The 19,819-nt window shown below is 38.1% G+C and overlaps 6 protein-coding genes across 13 annotated transcripts; 4 read left to right on the top strand and 2 right to left on the bottom strand.

Annotated features, from left to right (window-relative positions):
- Positions 1-991: 991 nt before the first annotated feature.
- Positions 992-4,041, bottom strand: LOC132205433 (sialin). 3 transcript variants are annotated; one of them, XM_059634477.1, is made up of 4 exons: positions 3,752-3,845; positions 3,131-3,692; positions 2,642-3,075; positions 992-2,333 (listed from the first exon to the last, which is right to left on the bottom strand). In XM_059634477.1, the coding sequence occupies exons 2-4, from the start codon at positions 3,655-3,657 to the stop codon at positions 1,699-1,701; spliced, it is 1,596 nt and encodes a 531-aa protein (XP_059490460.1). In that variant the 5' UTR covers positions 3,658-3,692; positions 3,752-3,845; the 3' UTR covers positions 992-1,698. The 3 variants fall into 3 exon arrangements, with proteins under 3 accessions (XP_059490460.1, XP_059490461.1, XP_059490459.1); XM_059634478.1 differs by having other exon boundaries at positions 3,756-3,818; XM_059634476.1 differs by lacking the exon at positions 3,752-3,845 and adding an exon at positions 3,868-4,041 and having other exon boundaries at positions 993-2,333.
- A 222-nt stretch (positions 4,042-4,263) lies between these two features.
- Positions 4,264-7,904, top strand: LOC132205430 (uncharacterized). The gene is made up of 14 exons (XM_059634471.1): positions 4,264-4,507; positions 4,578-4,715; positions 4,974-5,318; positions 5,376-5,505; positions 5,558-5,682; positions 5,750-5,884; positions 5,939-6,089; positions 6,145-6,338; positions 6,392-6,542; positions 6,599-6,747; positions 6,805-6,958; positions 7,007-7,246; positions 7,302-7,445; positions 7,497-7,904. The coding sequence occupies exons 1-14, from the start codon at positions 4,448-4,450 to the stop codon at positions 7,685-7,687; spliced, it is 2,307 nt and encodes a 768-aa protein (XP_059490454.1). The 5' UTR covers positions 4,264-4,447; the 3' UTR covers positions 7,688-7,904.
- Positions 7,905-8,438: 534 nt separating this feature from the next.
- On the top strand, positions 8,439-11,252 carry LOC132205543 (T-complex protein 1 subunit gamma). Its single transcript, XM_059634647.1, has 12 exons — positions 8,439-8,551; positions 8,615-8,676; positions 8,814-8,990; positions 9,155-9,309; positions 9,382-9,568; positions 9,625-9,774; positions 9,835-9,993; positions 10,048-10,191; positions 10,245-10,442; positions 10,497-10,653; positions 10,704-10,819; positions 10,877-11,252. Exons 1-12 carry the CDS (start codon positions 8,512-8,514, stop codon positions 10,988-10,990), a joined length of 1,659 nt encoding a protein of 552 aa, XP_059490630.1. The 5' UTR covers positions 8,439-8,511; the 3' UTR covers positions 10,991-11,252.
- A 97-nt stretch (positions 11,253-11,349) lies between these two features.
- Positions 11,350-12,404, top strand: LOC132205547 (cuticle protein 7-like). The gene is made up of 3 exons (XM_059634652.1): positions 11,350-11,503; positions 11,694-11,847; positions 11,914-12,404. The coding sequence occupies exons 1-3, from the start codon at positions 11,474-11,476 to the stop codon at positions 12,156-12,158; spliced, it is 429 nt and encodes a 142-aa protein (XP_059490635.1). The 5' UTR covers positions 11,350-11,473; the 3' UTR covers positions 12,159-12,404.
- On the bottom strand, positions 12,201-17,850 carry LOC132205542 (protein Aster-B-like). Of its 4 annotated transcripts, none has more exons than XM_059634643.1 (14): positions 17,757-17,850; positions 16,765-16,855; positions 16,192-16,389; positions 15,968-16,136; positions 15,710-15,813; positions 15,473-15,649; positions 14,634-14,777; positions 14,187-14,457; positions 13,991-14,134; positions 13,801-13,922; positions 13,309-13,744; positions 13,063-13,255; positions 12,892-13,012; positions 12,201-12,836 (listed from the first exon to the last, which is right to left on the bottom strand). In XM_059634643.1, exons 3-14 carry the CDS (start codon positions 16,354-16,356, stop codon positions 12,720-12,722), a joined length of 2,163 nt encoding a protein of 720 aa, XP_059490626.1. In that variant the 5' UTR covers positions 16,357-16,389; positions 16,765-16,855; positions 17,757-17,850; the 3' UTR covers positions 12,201-12,719. The 4 variants fall into 4 exon arrangements, with proteins under 4 accessions (XP_059490626.1, XP_059490629.1, XP_059490628.1 ...); XM_059634646.1 differs by having other exon boundaries at positions 14,187-14,331; XM_059634645.1 differs by lacking the exon at positions 17,757-17,850 and adding an exon at positions 17,605-17,623.
- On the top strand, positions 15,568-19,585 carry LOC132205544 (putative GPI-anchor transamidase). Of its 3 annotated transcripts, none has more exons than XM_059634650.1 (9): positions 15,568-15,660; positions 17,947-18,095; positions 18,163-18,290; positions 18,358-18,493; positions 18,554-18,762; positions 18,818-18,935; positions 18,996-19,106; positions 19,168-19,331; positions 19,392-19,585. In XM_059634650.1, exons 2-9 carry the CDS (start codon positions 18,039-18,041, stop codon positions 19,483-19,485), a joined length of 1,017 nt encoding a protein of 338 aa, XP_059490633.1. In that variant the 5' UTR covers positions 15,568-15,660; positions 17,947-18,038; the 3' UTR covers positions 19,486-19,585. The 3 variants fall into 3 exon arrangements, with proteins under 3 accessions (XP_059490633.1, XP_059490632.1, XP_059490631.1); XM_059634649.1 differs by lacking the exon at positions 15,568-15,660 and adding an exon at positions 17,712-17,730; XM_059634648.1 differs by lacking the exon at positions 15,568-15,660 and having other exon boundaries at positions 17,874-18,095.
- The last annotated feature ends 234 nt before the right edge of the window (positions 19,586-19,819 follow it).

The raw sequence follows: 19,819 nt of genomic DNA, 5'->3' as shown, positions 1-19,819 counted from the left end.
CCGAAATTGATAATTATTGTGTTTTTTTCCGTGAAGCTGCTGATTGACAGCGAATTGCCATGTCTCATCTGTCCGAGTTGGAAATTGTCCTCGTAGGCACGTCAGGCCGCAGACGAGAGACGTTTGTCGCTGAGCAAGAGCCATACATTTTCAAAGTTCCAGAAACCGGCAGCTGCTGTCGGCCAACATTTCTCAAGAAGACTGATAGAATTTGTTATTTTGCAAAAAAGAGACAAGTTTGCCTCGTTTTAAATTCATATGCTTTTTACTTTCTTCTCGACACATTAGCCAGATCTTACAACTATCGATCTGCTTGGATTTGTCATGTGAAGAAATTTTGCTTAACGAGGAACAAAATAATCATCTTTGAAGTTCTCCCCGAGGCATTCTATATTGACAATGCTTGGTAAATGTTTATTTTTTAATGAAAAATTTTTGACTTATTTTTCTCTTTTTATAAAGGGGAAACAGAATGCTGTATTTGGCCAGAGAGAGAGCAGAAGTGGAACATGCTTTTTCTTGGCTGTCGACTCTGGGAGGAGCGTTTTCTGCCCTCGGTGATAGCTTTTCTCATTGTGTAAGTATCACATTCAATTTTATTAAGGGTTTCTCTAGAAAAAAGACAAATAAGTAATATTTTATCCTATTTGTAATAAAAAATTAAATCTTACATAATTTATTTCAGGCCGTGATGGCAGGAAAAATATCATGGGCGCAGCTGAAACTGGCCATTCGTCTCGGAGATCCAGTAATGAAGTCTCGGTGCTATTTATATTTTGCAATCAGTCTTGCCCAGCAGGGTGACCTGAAAAAGGCCCGCTTCATTGTACGAATTGTGAAAAAGTCTCAGCCTTCTTTGAATTCCATTTGCCAGGGAGTTAAAGCTCATTTTTTTAGACTGAAGATGAATCAAAGAGGCTGAGGCTCTTATTATATGTTCCATGCTTCAAAAATGAAGATCAAGCATCTTTAATAATACAAAAATGTGATAGTTTTATTACAAATAATCATACACACTCAATTTGTACCTAAAAATGAAAATTTATTTGACTTAAATAGAACTAAAAACAAACATGGCATTTTAGAGACTTCATATTTAACATAATGGGCAGTAAAAATTATAAAAAGAACACAGAAGGTTGATTAATAAATTTTGATTGACATGATAAATTCACTTTTAAAGTGATCATATTAATAAAATATGCTCCCAATTTTTTTATGATAACGACGATTAAAGTCTTATAATTTACTCTTAACATCCAAAGTATTGTGAGAATGGCTGCCTCGGACCACTTTGATGTCAAGAATTATAACAACTCTGAAGATCAACAATTGATTATAAAGTGGAATGTGTGCCACTATTGTCTACGCCTAAAAATATTTTAAATCTAGTTATAGAGATATTTTCTTAATTATCACTCTAGTTGCATTAAGTGAGATACAATCTCAGCTTAGTATGCAGGCAAGTCCTTACCAGCAGAACATTCAAAAATAATATATGTATTTAATAAATATATTCAAGTACCATGTTAGCGACTCAACACATTTCGTAATAAAATGATCACCTTGTCCTGCACTAAAAAGGTGCTTAATGGGCAACTATAAAAAAAATACCACTACTTTTTTACATTACAAATCCACCATTTTGAACAAAAAAAGTCATAATTAAGTATGCAGTTAAAATTTTAAAGTGCTAATTTAAGTTGCATAAGGTGAAGAGCGATTTATTTGCTGGTCTGTCTTTGAAATAGACTGCAGGGGCTGGTTTGTGTCATCAATTTGAATAGGTGATTTATTGTCAGGATAATTCCATGACTGGACTTCGTCCGTGCCATATATTTGAAACATGAAATAAGTTGTGACGGAGACAATGGCTGTTATTGCAAAGACGATGCGCCACTGCTCCAAGCTTTGATTTTCTTTCAGAACAAAACCGGCAACGATAGGTGAGAGGAAACTGGCCGACATGTGAATGGTTTGTGCAAAGGCCAGGATAGGACCAGCGAGATTCGGCGCAATGTCCACAATGCTGGCCATGGCACCTGCATAAGCAGCAGTTATGCAGCTGACAGCAATGAACCAAACCACCAGGACAGGTACAATGTCGCAGCCCAGGTAGCCGATGAGGACGCAAATTAGTCCGGGGACTACTTGGGCAATAGCTGTGTTCATTTTGCGGACGTTCTTCAACGTCATCATGTTCTTGGCTACGATGACATCGGCAAGATAGCAGAAGATGACAGAAGTGAGGTAACTGAGCAAGAAGGGTGCCCCATTCAGCAGACCGTTCTTCTGGATGGAGAAGCCCAACACGGTTTTCATGTACATAGGTCCTAAAATGCAAATTTAAATGTTAAGTACGCAGAAAAATAAAAACGTATAAGCTTATTTGAAATTCTTTATCATTAATTAAATAGAATTTTAAAAAGAAAAAAAAGATTAAACTGACACACTAATTACGGTATAGTTTAAGAAGAAGAAAAATTATAATATCCATTATTTTTCCTTGGTTAAAAGAATAATTTTCTTTTTGCAGATTTGATTAAAATTCTACTAAATATTCAATAGATATATGGATAGCTATACCGGTTATATAACACACTGGCAGATCAATAAATCCCTATAAGGAAACAAGTTATACCTGAAATGATGAACGTGTAGCTGACCCAGATGCGGCCAAACGTTGTGATTCCAATGGACCACACAGGCAGGGACTTGAAAAGCTCTTTCCAAGGCACTGGCAGTCCCTTGCCCTGGATCACCGTTTCCCCGAGACTGATCTCGATGTAGCGCCTCTCATGTTGGGTTATGCGGGGGTGCACTGCAGGGGTGTCGTAGGCAAGCAGGAACCAAATAACGCACCATGTAAAGCCCAAACTGCCTGTCACGTAGAAAACAATCCTCCAGCCAAAGTTGGCAATCAGCCAGCCGCACAGAGGGTAGGTGAGGCCGATTCCAAAACTGAAACCTTGGAACGATGACATGAATCTGCTCCTCTCCTTTGGCGGAATCCACCGGCCGGCCATAGCATACATCGCAGGCCATGTCAGTCCCGAGGCTATTCCTTGCATTGATCTGTTAAAAATTAAAAAAAAAAGATCCAATCTATCTGGGTTTTAATAAAAATTACCGCAGGAAAACCACAGCAGAGTAATGGATGTCGGCTGCCAGAGGGATGCATACAGAGCCGATGGCGGTGATGAACTGAGACCAGCCGAAGACTGCCTTTGGCCCAAACTTTTGGGTGAGATAACCACCCAAGATCTGTGACATTACGTAACACCAATAAAATGAGCTGATAATGGAGGACTGGATTGTGCTGTCCCAGTCAAGGTTGCCCTCCTCGTAGTTTGGTCGACCTGTTGGTTCATCTTCATCGTCAGTGCTGTTGGCCGAGTGTTCAGGACCATAACAGTAGAGGTCGGTCATCGAGTCGTTGGTGGTCAGATTTCTGAGAGGGTGGCGCACCATGGCGATTATGGCAAGGTTGATGTCGTTCCGCATGACGAAACTGACGAGGAATCCTGAGAAAGAGAGCAGGTACAGGACGGCCCTGGCCGGGATGCGCGCCCGCAGCCGGCGCAAGGACCATGATGGGAATTGTTTGAACGTCGGATCCCGACCGTCGATGTCGACTTCCAGAGGCTCTTGATCCATTTTATCACAGCTAACGCGGGTCCACGTCAACTAGCCTGAAAAAAAAATACACGACAGGTGAACAAATATGTAATCTTGAACGCGTGCCAAATACAAACGTTGCAGGCTAGAGCAAGCATACGCATAGGAATATAATTATGAATGATGTTTCACAACACTGATAAAAGCAATTCATGTGCGAAAGGGTTTGAGAGAAAAAAAATAAAACACCTTTAGTGCGCTGTTCGTGCGGCGAACCGGTTTCCATTCTATCTACTGACTGTATTCCTTTGAATAAACATTTTTATCTTTGCTGAAAGCGACTGCGTTATATAATTAAGTAGTTTTTACCCAGAAGTCAGCAGAATATTGTGTGTACGAAGTTTCGACCCATCCCCTCCCTCCCCACTTGATTCTCGTTTATCGTAAACGGGATAGAGTGTGTACAGAGGGGCAACTGAAATACACACATTACGTAATCAAAAATAAATAATTAAAATAAATAAGTATCATCATGCCGAGAAAACGTAAAAATTGATCTCGTTAAAACGTATAATTCAATTGAAATTTAGAAATAAAATCATTGGTACTTCAAAATACATTCTACTCCTCTCTGTACGTCCTATGAGGGTGAAAGGGACAGCGCCACTGGAGCGGCGGGGGATTTAAATTATTTAAGAAACACCTGCCCCCGGCGATGGCGATTGTGTGCCAAATGGGTTGCAGAGGTTAAATTTCTCAAATAAGCTGCACCTGACCTGTGACTCTTATGGGTCTTATGGTTTAACAACTTTGACGTCAGCCGGAAAGCATGGAGAGGAAGATTAAGTCGCAAAAACTCCTGCAGACCTGGGAATCTGTCAGGCAAAAAGTGAGTTTTTCTAATTTTTTCGTTGTAAAAAAGTTTGCCAGCTGGAATTATACATATATATTGATTTCAGATCACAAGTATAGACCAAAGTATTGCCTGCAAAGTCGAGACGGAGCTGGCTGAAAAAGATGTTATGGTCAGCGGCAAAGGGACTGATCTTTTGGAAACCATTGATGTTCTGCACGAAAGCCTCCAAACCAAATCTGCGGTATGAACTTCGAGTTGTAGTTGATATTAATAATCTCATTTTTCAGATAGTAGTTAAGCAGAGATGTTATTTTAATTTCTATAAATTAATTTATTAAACGTGCTATATTGCGGCAAGCCGATGAATTTTTTTTATAAATTAAACTGAAAGCTTTTGTGATCAAAAATCCAAAACAAAATTGATTACACTCTTAATTAATTTTTTTTCAAGATTTTACAAATTTTTTTAAATCAGGAAATGTTTTGTTTCTTATTTTAGGACATCCTTCCAAAGGTTTTCAATGCTTATTTAGCATTCTGCCTTGCTGTCCTGAAGCACGAACATACAAGAGATTCAAAACTGACGGAAATCCTAAAGGAGTGTCAACTGCAAATTTTAAATATTAATCTTCCACTGACCAAAAACATTACCAAAATGCGAGACATGGTAACCTGCTCAAAAAAATGTACCACCGCATTGTGGAAGTCGGCAGACCAAATGAAGCCTTCAGAACAAAACCGTCACCTCCTTTTAGCAGACCAAATTAATGTCAGCCTTGGACTTTTAATGAAAGCTGTTGCTCAGTTTGAAATGGACGAGAAGAAAGCCTGCAAAAATCATCAAGTATATAAAATCTAAAAAATCTTGAATTTAAAATCTATTTATTTGATGTTATTTCAGACTGCCATCGAGTACGTTCTTGGACGTCTTTTATGGTGTGTCAAGGACACTGGCGGTGAAGATCCTGGCGAGTGTGGCCAATTTCTCCAAATCATGGATGAAGTTCTTGATTTGTTAGAGGGAAATAGTGGTAATTTTTTTAAATATTTGTCGCCATAGTTTACTATTCCCTAGCTCTTTAGACAAGAAGCCAATAGATATTGACAAGTTGAAAGATACATGCCAAACTCTACTCAGCCATGCCTTGTCTGTTGCTCATGTTTCCTTGGATCAGGACAGCCAAGACATTTTTTACATCAGTCAAAAGGTCAAATTTAATTACATAAAAAAGGAATAGTTTTGTTTATTCCAATTTTTTTTTTTCATAAACGTAGGTCCTGTCAAGAGTTGAGTCTTTGCACAACGAAGGCAATTCAAACTTGGTGAGTCTCCAGCTTGGAGCTCTTGCGGACAATTTACTCCAGCTTGAGCAGACAGTGAACAATGCTCTTTTGAAACTTGTCCTCGAGGTATGTAGTCCGAAAAAATCACTTTGTAAAATAGTTTTTAAATTTATAAATTAGGTTTTTTCGGACGTTGATGCATCTCTTGCTAAGCTTGTTGATGCTGACAAATCTGAGGACTTCGATAAGTGCATTTCTGATTTTGACCTGTATGTAGACCGAATCATGCAAATCGGGCTTTTTGCCATTGCCTGCAGCAGCAACATCAAAAGTGAGGGGGAAAAGTTTTAAATTATTTAGAAACTGAACTATCAAATTTGCATTAGGAGTTTCTGGTGTGCGTAGCTGTTTGGCAAGCATAGAGAGCTTGGAGCCCGAATTCGTGCCATCGATTCAAGCTTTGCGATCTGGAAAAGGAGAATCCGAGCTCGTCAAATTTTACAAAGATCACTGGAAAGATGAAATCGAGAGGCTGGAGACTCTCCTGGACCAGTTGATTGATCCTGCAGCATTTTCTCAGGTTACATCATAATTTTATAAGCTTAATGTTTTGATTACTTACAAAAATTTCAGATAGTCGCAAATAAAGTCATGGCACTTCAATCTTCCGCAACTTCTGCTCCCAAATTGGTATTGTGCGCGTCAAAACTACGAAGTCTGATCTCTCATTTAGACTCAGTTGAATTAGATTTGAGCTCCGAGCTGATTAAAAAGTTTGACTATTGTGAGTGCTGATTATAATTTTTTTCAGTCATAAAATGCTAATATTTACACATTCAGATCTAGCTGAGCTTAAGGGAGCTTTGGATCAACCGCCTAGCGAAAAGTGGGAAAGAAGGGTTCTTGAAAGAGCCCGACTTTTGAGTAAATCCATTCAAGTAATTGCTCAAGAATTAGTGGACCATTCCGAAACCGTTGAATCTTTCAGGGTTAGATACCAATTCTTGTTTTAAGATGAGTGAACTTGATTTTTTTTTCTTTTGCAGAGTACAACTCCAGCCAAGTCGAGTAACACCATTCCTACAGAAGATGAAAGCATCCCAGAGGAGGAACCTCAAGCTCAGAGATCTCCACATTCTTTGTTTAAATTTCCTGATAGTGTGCGTGACTTGCCTGTAGACATCACAGAAACTTTGAAAGGTAGTTTTTACACATTTAAAATTAAGCGATTAAAATTTAAAAATTTAGGCACCAATATTGAGCCCTTTTTCATCGCTGGCAAGAAACTTAACAGAGAAAGAAACGTCTTGTACAAAACGCCCCAGCAAGCTAAAACACCACTTTCCATTTTGAGGAAAACACCGGGAAATATTATTTTACATGATCCCACAACGCCTAACACTGTGGCTAAAGAACTATTTCCACAAGAAAACGCACAAGAAGAAGTTTCCGAAAAACTGGAAACTTCGATGGGTTTAAATGTCACGAGTAAATGAAATCTTTATTGTCTAATATTTTTGTATTAATAAAAGAATTTTTTCAGATATTTTGGAAAATCTGTCTGGAACTGATGACACCTTAAGTCTTCTTGTCGGAATTGAAGAGTCGATGGGCACAGCCCTTGAGTGTTTCAAACGACGGCGCTTCAAAATTGGCGCATCTGCCCGATCAAGAAAGTTCTCAATTGGTAATTTCAATATTTTTTTTCAAACTCTAAAAAATTAATAAATTCCCGCAGGTAATGGTTACATCCCAGCACAACATACTACGGTAGCTACAACATTCTCACCCAGTATTGGCAGCGAAGGTATTTCAGTAGGGGAGCGAGAGAAGGATCTCTCTTTTCTTCAAAAGAAAATCGAAGATCTGAAAACTGATCTGGAGGAATTTGGTAAAACTGTTTTGTCCTCCCAAAATGGAGACTTTTAATACGCATTTTGATGTTTTCATCAATGACTAATTTATAATAATAATACATTCTACATTGTACTGGTATTGGAAAATAGTGTATTTTGTAATATTTAAATTTCTGTGCTTGTCCCCTTTTTAATCCCTCTGGAGTTTTTGACATTTTTGTCAGACCTCAATTTGTACAAATTTTATTATCAGCTTTTATCTCATAATTTTTTATCAATAAATTGTTCGAAATCAAGATTTTTGCTTTGTTTTACTCTTTGTTTAAAACACCAAAATTAACCATAATTATATAAATCCGTAGATTGTGCCATTACTGATGGGTTATTGGTTTTTACTTTTAAAATTTTTCTAATATAGCCTAGATTAAAACAATTTATTTTATTAATTACATAATTTAATTTTCTTTTGTGTAAAAATTTCTTTATGAATACTCCAAGTTATAAATTCATGATGAAGCTAAAAATGAAACATGTACAGTAATTATTAAGTTTTAGAAATTAAAATTCAATCATGCAATATGGAAAATATATTATTTCTGGAATTTTTACCGGCAAATGATAAGACCTTGATTGAAATTTTTATTCATTATTATTATAAAATGTTTCACGAAATATTAATCATTCAAAGATATGAGATACGTACGTTTAATAAAAAATATTAAAAAAAAAAAAAACGTTATCAAAAATCCAAATGTACACTATTTCTCCCGCCACATATTTGTGAAAACAGTTAGCTTCCTCTTGCGGCCCATAGGTAGCAGCACGATTCGCAGATATTATTTCCGTGAATTCCGTGTATGATTATCAGGCCGACAGCAACCTCGTGCTTTCGCTAAAATGTTTGGTTCTCAAGGTTCAGCTCCCGTTCTTGTTCTCAGTGAGTGAAATTAGATTAATTTATCTTATCCAACATCGCTTTTACTCATAATTCCGTCCTCAGGTCAGAACACAAAGAGAGACTCCGGTCGGAAAGTGCAGCTGGAGAATGTGCAGGCCGGCAAAGTAAGGCGTCGTTCTAGAACTTACACCGCCCGCCCACGCAAATTATTAAAAATAATCCCAAAATTCCCAGAGACAATTCGTTTTCTTTACTTGAATTGATGCGTTAAATGTTTGCTCATGGTAAACTTCAATTTTAGGCTATCGCCGATGTTATTCGAACATGTCTCGGCCCACAAGCCATGCTGAAGATGTTGATGGACCCTATGGGTGGAATTGTGATGACAAATGATGGAAACGCTATTTTGAGAGAAATCACAGTTCAGCACCCAGCAGGAAAGTCGATGATCGAAATCGCTAGGACTCAAGATGAGGAGGTACAGTCGTAATTACCAAAATCAGTGATGCGTGACTTGTTAGTAAAAAATGATCCGCCCACACTTCTAGGTGGAGTGGTATCTTTAGAATTTTTGTTGCTTGTTATTTTTTATTGAGTCAGGTAAAATTAAGTAACAATGTAACAATTTTTTTATTATTTTAGGTTGGTGATGGAACCACTTCCGTCATCGTTTTGGCTGGAGAAATGCTAGCTGTTGCCGAACAATTCCTAGAGCAACAAATGCACCCCACTATCATCATTCGTGCCTACAGACAGGCTCTTGAAGACATGATTACCATCCTTAAGGAACAAGTCAGGTATGAATCAATATTTCTATAAGCTATATTTCAAGAGTACTTATGTACTTGTTAAACTTCGGAAATTTGCAGTATTAAGTTGGACACTAACGATCGCGCGAAGCTTTTGCAAGTCATCAATTCTTGTGTGGGCACAAAGTTCATCAGTCGCTGGTCTGATTTGGCATGCACTATTGCTTTGGATGCTGTAAATACCGTTGCATTGGAGGATAATGGTCGCAAAGAAATTGATATCAAACGATATGCCAAAGTTGAAAAGGTATTATTTGTAATACTAGTCGTGTCAAATGCTTAATCTTAAAAATTGTGCTTTAGATTCCTGGTGGCAGTATTGCCGACTCGTGCGTCTTATCTGGAGTGATGATCAACAAGGATGTGACCCACCCTAAAATGAAGAGGAGAATTGAGAAGCCGAGAATCATGCTGCTTGACTGCAACTTGGAATACAAGAAGGGAGAGAGCCAGGTTTGCATTATCAGTTTCTTACCAAAACGATCAATAATTTACTATGGAATTAAATTTCAGACCAATCTGGAGATGACGAAGGAGGAGGATTTTACAAGAATTCTGGAACTCGAGGAGGAATTTGTTCAGAAAATGTGCAACGAAATCATTGCATTGAAACCAGATGTACTGTTTACTGAAAAGGGTGTTTCGGACTTGGCTCAGCACTATCTCATGAAAGTAATTATTCCTCAAATTTAGATAAATACAATCTAAATTGAATACTCTACGCAGGCTGGAATTTCTGCTATCCGCCGAGTCCGCAAGTCGGACAACAACAGAATTGCTAGAGCTTGTGGTGCCACCATTGTGAACCGAACTGACGAGCTCCGGGAAGAGGACATTGGAACTGGAGCTGGATTGTTTGAAATCAAGAAGGTAGATTAATATTTTGTTTTCCAGAAATGTGGTGATTATAAGTTTGGCTGCAGATTGGCGACGAATATTTCTGCTTGGTAACCGAGTGTCAGGACCCAAAGGCCTGCACCATTCTTTTGAGGGGTGCAAGCAAGGATGTTCTTAACGAGGCAGAACGTAACTTGCAAGATGCTCTTCACGTCGCTCGCAATATTATGCTTGATCCCAAGTTGGTGCCTGGTGGTGGTGCTGTTGAGATGGCTGTCTCAAAGGTAAATTCTTTTAGATTATTCCTTGTTGAAGAAAAATTACCATCTAAATTTCAGGCGCTCATGGAGAAGTCGAAGCTTATCGAAGGTGTTTCTCAGTACCCTTATCGAGCTGTTGCTCAAGCTTTGGAGGTCATTCCACGAACTTTGGCTCAGAATTGTGGTGCCAACACTATCAGGACTCTTACTGCATTGAGGGCCAAGCACGTATCAGGTAAAAACAGGAGATTGCAAAACTTCAGATTTTTATAAAACAAAAATTAGGGGAGAGCACAACTTGGGGCATAAACGGAGAATCGGGCCAAATTGCCGACATGCTGGAGCTGGGAATCTGGGAACCCCTGACTGTCAAAATGCAGACCTACAAGACAGCTGTGGAGGTGAATAGGATAGATGAAATTTTTCTTAAGATAATTAATATTTTTGCTTTGTGTTAGACTGCAATTTTGCTCCTCCGCATTGACGACATTGTCTCTGGATCAAAGAAGAAGGGAGATTCTGCTGAATCGAGAGCGGCCCCAGCACCCAGCGAGGAGGCTCTTAAAGAATAAAAACTTGCAACTGGCCTTAAGTCGAGAAAAGTTTCTCATCCAACTGACCTTTTGCGATTTTTGCATAGGAATTTTAAATTGTTCCTGGCTTAAATTTTATCAGTTGCTGCACTATTTCCTTTAACAACACTCAGTTTCTGCTGTCATTCACAAGAAAATTTCTAATTTATTTTGCTGAAATGGCATTACTTACACTTTGTATCTCACAATAATTAATATTTTGCGCCAATCTGAAGGAAATAAAAGTGAAAACGCACTTAAATCACTTCTTGTTATTTTTTATAAGAACACCAAGCGACTTATTAGATCCGGTATTCAAGTGACAAAGGTCATGGCTAAGGCGCCAAAACGAATGGTGTCTGCCTGTACCTTGCTGCTCCAGGCCAAGGTGATGCAGACCCTCAGGCGATTGTAAACTTTCACTGTTGCTATTGCTTTCATATACAAGAGAAAAGGTGTTCAGTGTTTGCTGGAGCAGTCATCATGAAACAACAGATATTAATTGCGCTTCTGGTGAGTACTAGAAATCGTAGAATTGTGTTTCTAATGGAAACCGCAAGCAGTTAAAGAACATAATTGGATATTAATTGAATTGGATTGAAATTTTGTCCCGGGTATTTATTAAATTAAAAAGGTTAAGTGCTATCAAATCATTTTAATTTGAATGTTGAAGGCAAAATATCTTAAATTATTCATTTTCAAGCTTGCTGTGGCAGCCTCTGCAGTTCAGCAAGTTGAGATTCAAGAAGACGAGGCACCTCCACAACCATACGCATTCAGCTATGCTGCTGGAAGGCGTCCTGGTCATGTGGACAGAACCCACTCAGAAACCAGAGATGAACTTGGAGTTGTTAGAGGTACAATAGTGAAATATGAAGTAACCTCAAATCGGCTAATTTTCTTGTTTGATATTAATTCCAAAGGCCAATTTTCCTACGTCGACCCCCGAAATCGTGTGCGAACTGTCCAGTATGTGGCGGACGCGAATGGATTTCACCCAGTTTTGAACACAGGATCCGCGCCTGTGACGGACACCCCAGTTGTTGCAGCAGCCAAACTAAGGCACCTTGCGCTGGCCGAGAAAATTGCCGCTGACCACGCTCGCATTGCTGCAGAACGAGCAGCGCTTGCTCCTCCGTCAGAGCAAATTCTCGACGGTCACTTGTAATTAACTGAAAGAGCAGGGCAGAAAAATTAAATAAGAATCTAATGCATTTTTCATAATCCTGTATTGTCCTTTGACGTAAGATAAATCTGACATGTAATATATATGCTGCAATAATTCTCTCACTGGGAAGCTATACAGATACTGTTTTCGAGTGGAGTAGTTTTGCAAGCTTTATACTTTTGATTTCTTTGTAACAGCAGTAAATGCAGATTTAACTAAAATTAAAATTTGGATAACAAAAGTTGAGCCGCTTCTTTTAATTCAACACAATCAGTGGTGTTTAACTTTGTTGGGGCTTAATTAAAAGCGTCTATTCATCCTCTCGTCTGCGATATATTGGAATATTGTGACTCATTACTATTTGTCATGCTAAACTAATTCAAAAGATAGTGTGAAATTACGCAATGCAACAAAATAGACAGCTATCACATCATGAAAATAATGACAAGGAATCACTTTTGAATACCCTAAAAACCTGGCTGATCACTGAATGCTCCAAGTATTTAATCCTATTTGAAATCGGGTGAGAGCAATGAAAGTAAAGAGCTTGGTTGCAGGAGACTAGAGTTCATCACTTGGTGGAGAGCTATTGCCGTTACTTGTGCTTTCGTCTGCCCACACTGTGCTAACGGAGGGCCCTTTGATTGAGGAATGCAGTTGTTTTAAAGTCTCCTCTGCCTGAAAGATTTTTTTAGGTGTTAGTTAAATTAACGAAAAAGCTATTGAAACGCACCTGCTTCAATAAATTTATGGCAGCATCTAAAAATCTTTGCCAGTGATCCATTTCTCTGCGGTGAAGAACCTCTTGCTTTTGAAGCAGACGAAGCCAATCTTCGTGACTCTGGGGTTTATCGCTGATAACAATTTATGTAATTAAATTTAAAGACTTGCAAGTTTGCTCTACTTTTCAAAAGGCAGTTCAATTTTGTTAAGAGCCACTTCACGGCCCCACTCCTCAAGGCCCCAGAGTTTGTGGTACAAAACAGCATTCAGCAGCAAGAGGGCCAGCAAAGTGGCAAAAATAATCCAAGAGCAACAAGTCGGAGCCTCTCCTGCATTCATAGGTCGGTCACTCCCCACAAATTGGGATACCAATGCTGAAGAGCAGAATAGTTAAATATTGATTTAAAATATCAAATAAATTCATTACCAGCTCGGACAGTTGGGCTGCCTTCTCCAGAGGATGCAACAGTTGTGGTGCAAATGGGGGTATCACTTGTGATTACAACGTGTCCAGCTCTAACTCTACGGTGCCGTGCTATCCTGTTTTTTCGTTTCACAGCAGCAGAAGTTGCTTCTCCGGCCAGAAGTGCTTCTGCCTCAGCAGAAAGTGCCTTGGAGAGGGCTTTGTAGAAATCCTCCAAGCCCGACCAAGAGTTCTTCTCGATGAAAGTCTTCACGAGACCCCACACACTTTTGCGATACTTCAGATGAGAGTTGACCGTCAAACGGCACTCGGTGTCGGAAATTTTGACAAGACAAAAATGGTTTATGATGTAGAATGAGTCGGCATATGGAATTCCTGCTTGGTTCGCTTCCACGTCGATCACATAAATTTTTCCTGGACTAGAAACTGGCGACATAACCTGCAAGAAAGTAAAAATTATAATTCAATTCAATTACTTATAATGATATTCATTACTTGATCTTCTGTGACTTGCGCAGTTTTCGGGCCAACTGAGTTGTTAATCGAAATCGTCATGGTCACTTGTCGACGTTTAATCCCAGTGCTTTTGTCAGGTGTCCACGAAGTAGCTTGGATATCTAAAAAATGACAGGATAGATATACAATCTTTTTCAATTTTTGAAAAAAAAAATAATAAAATATTTACCGTATGTTTTCCTATTGGTGTGCAACGCAACAAAGAAAGTGGAGGTAGTAAAGAGAAGGGAAAAAAGTTGATCCACTGGTATTGGAAAGACGGCGTCCAGCATTTCTCGGCCGTCATGAGGCGATGGACAAACAGCAATAGTAGCTAAATAATTTCAAATAATTTATTTTTTAAATAAAGGAAAATAAAAATTTACTATTTTTCTCAGCATCAGACTCTGTTGTGTCAGAGAGATCAGTTTGCACGGACCCAGAATCTGCAGTCGATGGGGCTGCCAGAAGATTAGAATTGATGGAGGGCTGCACGACAGCATTAGGGTCCAGCAAATTAATAGGTGTAGCCTGAGAGCCATAGGATTGGTTAAGGGGTTGACTATTGGTGACAGGCTCTGAGTCCTGGACACATGTGGTCGTGATAATGGGAGTAATGGGTGCCTCGATCATTTCAGGAGTCTTGGAGGATTGGTCCTGCGCAAGACGTTTTTTCGTTACTTAATGAATTTCTTTTTTAAAATCTGAACAAATAAAAGAATTAACTTCGAAGAGAAGAAAACAAGGAAAGAAGTGTTAAAGATTTTAGTGGCACAAAAAAAATCTTGACAGGGTTAGTAGAAATTTCAAAAATGCATAAAAAGTATACTAACCATGACGAGTGAGCAACTGAGGTTGGCTACCGAGTCTTCGTCCATGCCTGTCGAGCTCACATAGTCTTCATCATCACTGGTCAGGCCCAATTCATCACCGTAACAGGAATGCACCAGTTGCCACAACTCTTGGTTGGTCAAGCTCTGCAAGCAATGCAAAAATTGTGGTGAGTGTTTTTGTTGCAAGTCCAAGTCTCATCAGGCACCAACCGCAAAGCAAAACGTAGGCAACTGGCTGTATTATAAATAGAACTAAACGCGTCTCATCAAAATCAAAGCTTTGCCAATACTAATACTTGACGAGGAGGCGCATTGCTCCAAAGCTGGTATTATCATGATTGCATTTTTATCTCTGTACATCTATCTATAGCATGATAAATTTAACAGATCAAATTTTGCGAGCCATCATTAATCAACCCTTCAATTTTGTCCGGATCGATAAAAAAAATATTCGTATGGGTGTAACAAAAATTTATGGCTTATCCTTTACTTGATTTTCTGAAGTAAAATAGTCTTATAAACTAGAAGCAAATTAATTTTTGTATAGACAATTGGCTCTAATTGTAATTCAATTTTTTTTTTTTTAATCCAGCTATTCAATTCCCTTTTATCACAAATGCCAATATTTCAGAAAAATAAAATACCAAAACCAACCTTTCTAAACGAACAAGTCTGTAGGAAAAATAATAATATTAATGAGGTGGATTTTGAACATTCCGTGTCTCTTTATCTCTGTTTGTGACAAAATTTTAAGTTCAGCGCAAACGCAGAGAAATAAAGTTTATGGTCCCGCCGTACTACCTATTTGGATAATAAAACAAAAAACGGTGTTAACTCACCTTATCAAGAAGGGCGTTCTGCCAAATTCTAAACAGCATGAGGAAAGTTTTATCTCGCGCCCCGAAAGATGTGAAGAAAAAGCGTTCACTGTTGGTAGTTACTAGAATTGCATTTGGAATGACTAGTGCGGTTTTTTCTTTCGTTAATCCAGTAACTTGGCGCCAAGGGACAGTCACCTTAGAAAAAGGTAAAAATAGACTTGTGTGCTTTTTATAATCACAAGAAAGGATCCTTACTGAAGTTTCCCAGCCAAATATATTTGCGTAAAAGCACAAATAGCCTGGAGACACATACAGCCGCCCGTGGACCAAAATGTCTCTTTGCAAAGCACAAGAGTAGTCTGCAAATTTAAATAGTAATTTTTCATTAGATTCAATTGAACTCAAGTGGTGGATTAAAATAAAATAAAGCAACTGTTGTTCCTTTTAAAAAATTTTCTAAATCTAAAAAAAGTAAACGGCACGAGCAAAACATTTTAAGAAGTTTAAACTAACCAACAACAAGCCGTTCCTCTAATGGCAATTCTTTGAATAGGCGCTTGAAACCTTCCGACCGAGTTTTGTACGTAGGGTAGAGGACGCTGTACCACGAGGATTTCTTTTTTGGTTTCTCCCCAAAAGACTTTTCAGACTTAATCTCCTTTTTGTTGGCCCCTGATGAATCCTTTAATTACGAAAAATTGAATGAAAAAATCGTAGATTTTTTTTGAAATGATTACTGTGTCAATAGGGAGAAATTCATCACTGCGGCTCGAGTCTCGTTTGCTGCCGCTTTTTTTGCTGATGGTCGAGGTGCTCGGGCTTGGGGTCATGGTGGTGGGCACCGGGCTTGAGGGGCTGGTCTCCGCAATAATATCCGGCTGGATAGGTGGAGTAGAGGCCATTTTTTGACAGCCACGCGGCTACATTTTCATAGCCTGGAAATAAAAGCAAAATGCGGCTTGCACAGGAAGTATGACACGATAAAGGACACGCTATCACTGAGGTAATAATATTGAGCACAGGAATTCAGAGATATGGTTTTCGATGTCTGATTTTTGGTATCATATAATTTTAAAATACCAGAAATAAATCAATAGCTGTCCTTTTATTTGTAAAACAAAGTTAAAATTTGTTAATTATAAATACTAAGGTTGAAAGCAAAAATAATTGCAAAAATAACTCAAGAAATAGTGATTGATGGGCAATATGTACTCAAGCTGCATATATAATATAATTTTAAATTTTGAGCAAAAAAAATACTGTGGCGTTTTGCTTACTATAAATAGACATTAATTAAGTCAATTGCTTGCCTCAAATGAAGAAGAGCAGGCCTGAATCGTTTCCTGGCGCACGCACTTGCTAATTGTAGTTATTTGCATTATCACTTCTCTTTCGTCGAAACTGAAACATTTAATTAAATTTTACTTTGACATTTGAGAAGCATATAATTTGAAAAAGAAGGAAATGTGAATCTTTCATAAAAGCAAGGAAATATTCTTAATTATAAGTATAATTTAATGCTGCATGTAAATAAATATATTTGAATGTTATTAAAAAGACAGTAAAAAATATTTAAAAAAATCTAATCTGCTTCATTAAGGATACAAAAAAGAAAAAAAATGAGTTAAAAGTTTCATTATGTATTAAAAGGTTAATTTTTTGGAACTTTGGACATAAAAGTGATAAAAGTCAGAATAATTTGTTTAAAGATCTCAAATTTATGGACGAAGGGCTGGATAAAGAGAATAAAATAAAAATAAAATAATTTTTGACAACAAAACAGAAACACTAATCCTATACAATAATTATAGCATAGCTGCAAAAGATCTTTTTTAGACGAGGGAGCAAGTGTCGGAAAATGGGGGCGTTTTCTCCTTGTCTTACATTACATTGGATTAATATAATAATTACGTAAAAATCTCCCTCCCGTTGTGAATTTTGCCGGTCTGCAAAAATTTCTTTGAGCTTCACTATCCCCTTAATTTAATACTAAATGTGTGGCATAATTTCCGACAAAACAGAGGAATACGTATAATGTGATTCGTGGCTCAAGATAAAGGGAACTCAAAGTTGGCACAGTAGCAAAGGACAATATGAGGGCAAAGCTTGCTCGCTCCAAATTGATAAAATCGCACAAAATTAGAAGGCACCTGCGCGCTATCAGATCTTCAAGACCGAACGTTGACCTGACAACGAGAAAAAAGAGGCAATGTAATTTAAATGAGACTAGGGTGACCTTCAGCTTTTACTAATGAACATTGTCAGCAAATATTGAGGTTAAGTTCGAGTGTGCGTTACTTACCATTCAAAAATTTCAAGAGCTTGAAATTCTCCAAAATATCGTCGTCTAAAAAGTGATGCTCTTTTTCGCCAGCTGTTTCCAGTCAAAAGTTTTTTTATGCGGTCACGCCCCCTCCTGATTGTGTTACGCCCACCAGTAGCCACTAATACTTCTCTGAGCCGGTGTTTTTAATTTCCTTCAAATTTTACAGTGTTTTCCGCACTCTGCATGCTAAAAGTGGAGGATGCGTCGCATGGAAGACTGATAAATTTTCTGCAATAACTGGAATAACCCTGAATTGCAATGGACTTCGTGAAGATCTCACTGATTTTGGTCTCGTGTTTTGTGTTCTCGGCCAAGGTATGTAATGTTTATTGTCAATAGTAAGCATTGAGTGCAATTAATTGTGAAATGTTTCGTTTTCCAGGCCCAAACCACTCACACCAACAACTGGGCTGTTTTGGTGGACACTTCGAGGTTCTGGTTCAATTACCGGCATGTCGCCAACGTCCTATCAATCTATCGAAGTGTCAAACGATTAGGAATTCCTGATAGGTATGATTTTCTCAGAACAAATTTTGTTTTCGAAAACAATTCTCTACAAAAAATTAAAAAATTTCAGCCAAATTATCTTGATGGTTGCGGATGATATGGCCTGCAACCCGAGGAATCCGAGGCCAGCTACAGTTTTCAACAACGCAAATCAGCACATAAATGTGTACGGAGACGATGTGGAGGTCGATTATAGAGGCTATGAGGTTGATCAATGCTTAATTTTTTTTTAATAATTTATTTAATTTCAAAATTTACTAATTAAGGTAACCGTTGAGAATTTTGTGCGTCTTCTGACGGGAAGACTGCCACCAGGGACGCCTCGGTCAAAGCAGTTGTTGACAGATGAAGGTAGTAATGTTCTAGTCTACCTCACTGGACACGGAGGAGATGGATTCCTCAAGTTCCAGGACTCTGAAGAGATCACAAGCCAGGAGCTGGCCGATGCTTTAGAACAGATGTGGGAAAAGAGAAGGTAATATGTTAATACTTTACATTTGTATAAAATTTTGTTAAACAAAATTGTAAAGGTATCACGAAATTTTCTTCATGATTGATACATGCCAAGCAGCTTCGATGTACGAGAAATTCTACTCGCCTAATATTCTGGCAGTAGCGAGTAGCTTGGTTGGAGAAGACTCACTATCGGCAAGTTTATTCATATTTTTCTAATGAATTTTAGCTCATGTATTATTTTTAAATTTGTAGCATCATGTTGATCCAGCCATTGGTGTCTACATTATCGATCGCTACACTTATTTTGCTCTCGACTTCTTGGAAAAAGTGGAACCCGATAGCAAACAGTCAATGGGAGAATTTGTAAGTTTCAAAAGGGAAACATTTTTTTAAATGAAAAAAAATCTTTTTTTTCATATTCCAGCTCAAAGTTTGCCCGAAGCAAGTCTGCATTTCAACCGTAGGTGTTCGGAAAGACTTGTTCCCTAGAGACCCATATAAGACTCCCATAACTGATTTCTTCGGTGCCTTGAGACCAGTCGAATTCACTTGGGCCGGCTTGAATCTAACCTCAAAAACAACTATTAAGTATGGAAATCAAATACTCTTGATACAAATTTACTGAATATGTATTTTTTATAATTTCAGAGGAAAACCAAAGAATTTGGAGAAAAAGGAAAAGGTTAAGCTGCAATATGTCCAGCAATTCCCATCACATTTATTTGAAACGTCAAAATCATAAACTGAAAATCCTGTTAAATTATAAGTTGTATGAGTGGATGTGTTTAATACATTTATGAGAGCATTTTTACGGCACTTAAAATAGTTCTTGCATTTCATTTTTAATTATTAAAAGAAAAAGACATTCTTCTGCCATAAAAGTGATTTTTCTAATAATTATCTGTTTACAAACTTATGAAAAAAATTCCATGGGTTACCAATGGTTTTGGACTACATAGAGAATTAATGATTTAATTTTTTATGAATGGTGCAAAAAAAGTTTAAGCGGAGAAAGTGGCCGCAGGGAGGGGTCACGTAGGTGCACATTCGCGCCGTTCCGCTTTTTTCCGTCCGGC

This window comes from Neocloeon triangulifer, unplaced genomic scaffold (assembly GCF_031216515.1).
Source record: "Neocloeon triangulifer isolate White Clay Creek 2 clone unplaced genomic scaffold, ASM3121651v1 ptg000002l, whole genome shotgun sequence".
Taxonomy (NCBI): Eukaryota; Metazoa; Arthropoda; class Insecta; order Ephemeroptera; family Baetidae; genus Neocloeon; species Neocloeon triangulifer.
The sequence above is the reverse complement of the archived record's forward strand: the minus strand, read 5'-3'. Positions and strand labels throughout refer to the sequence as shown.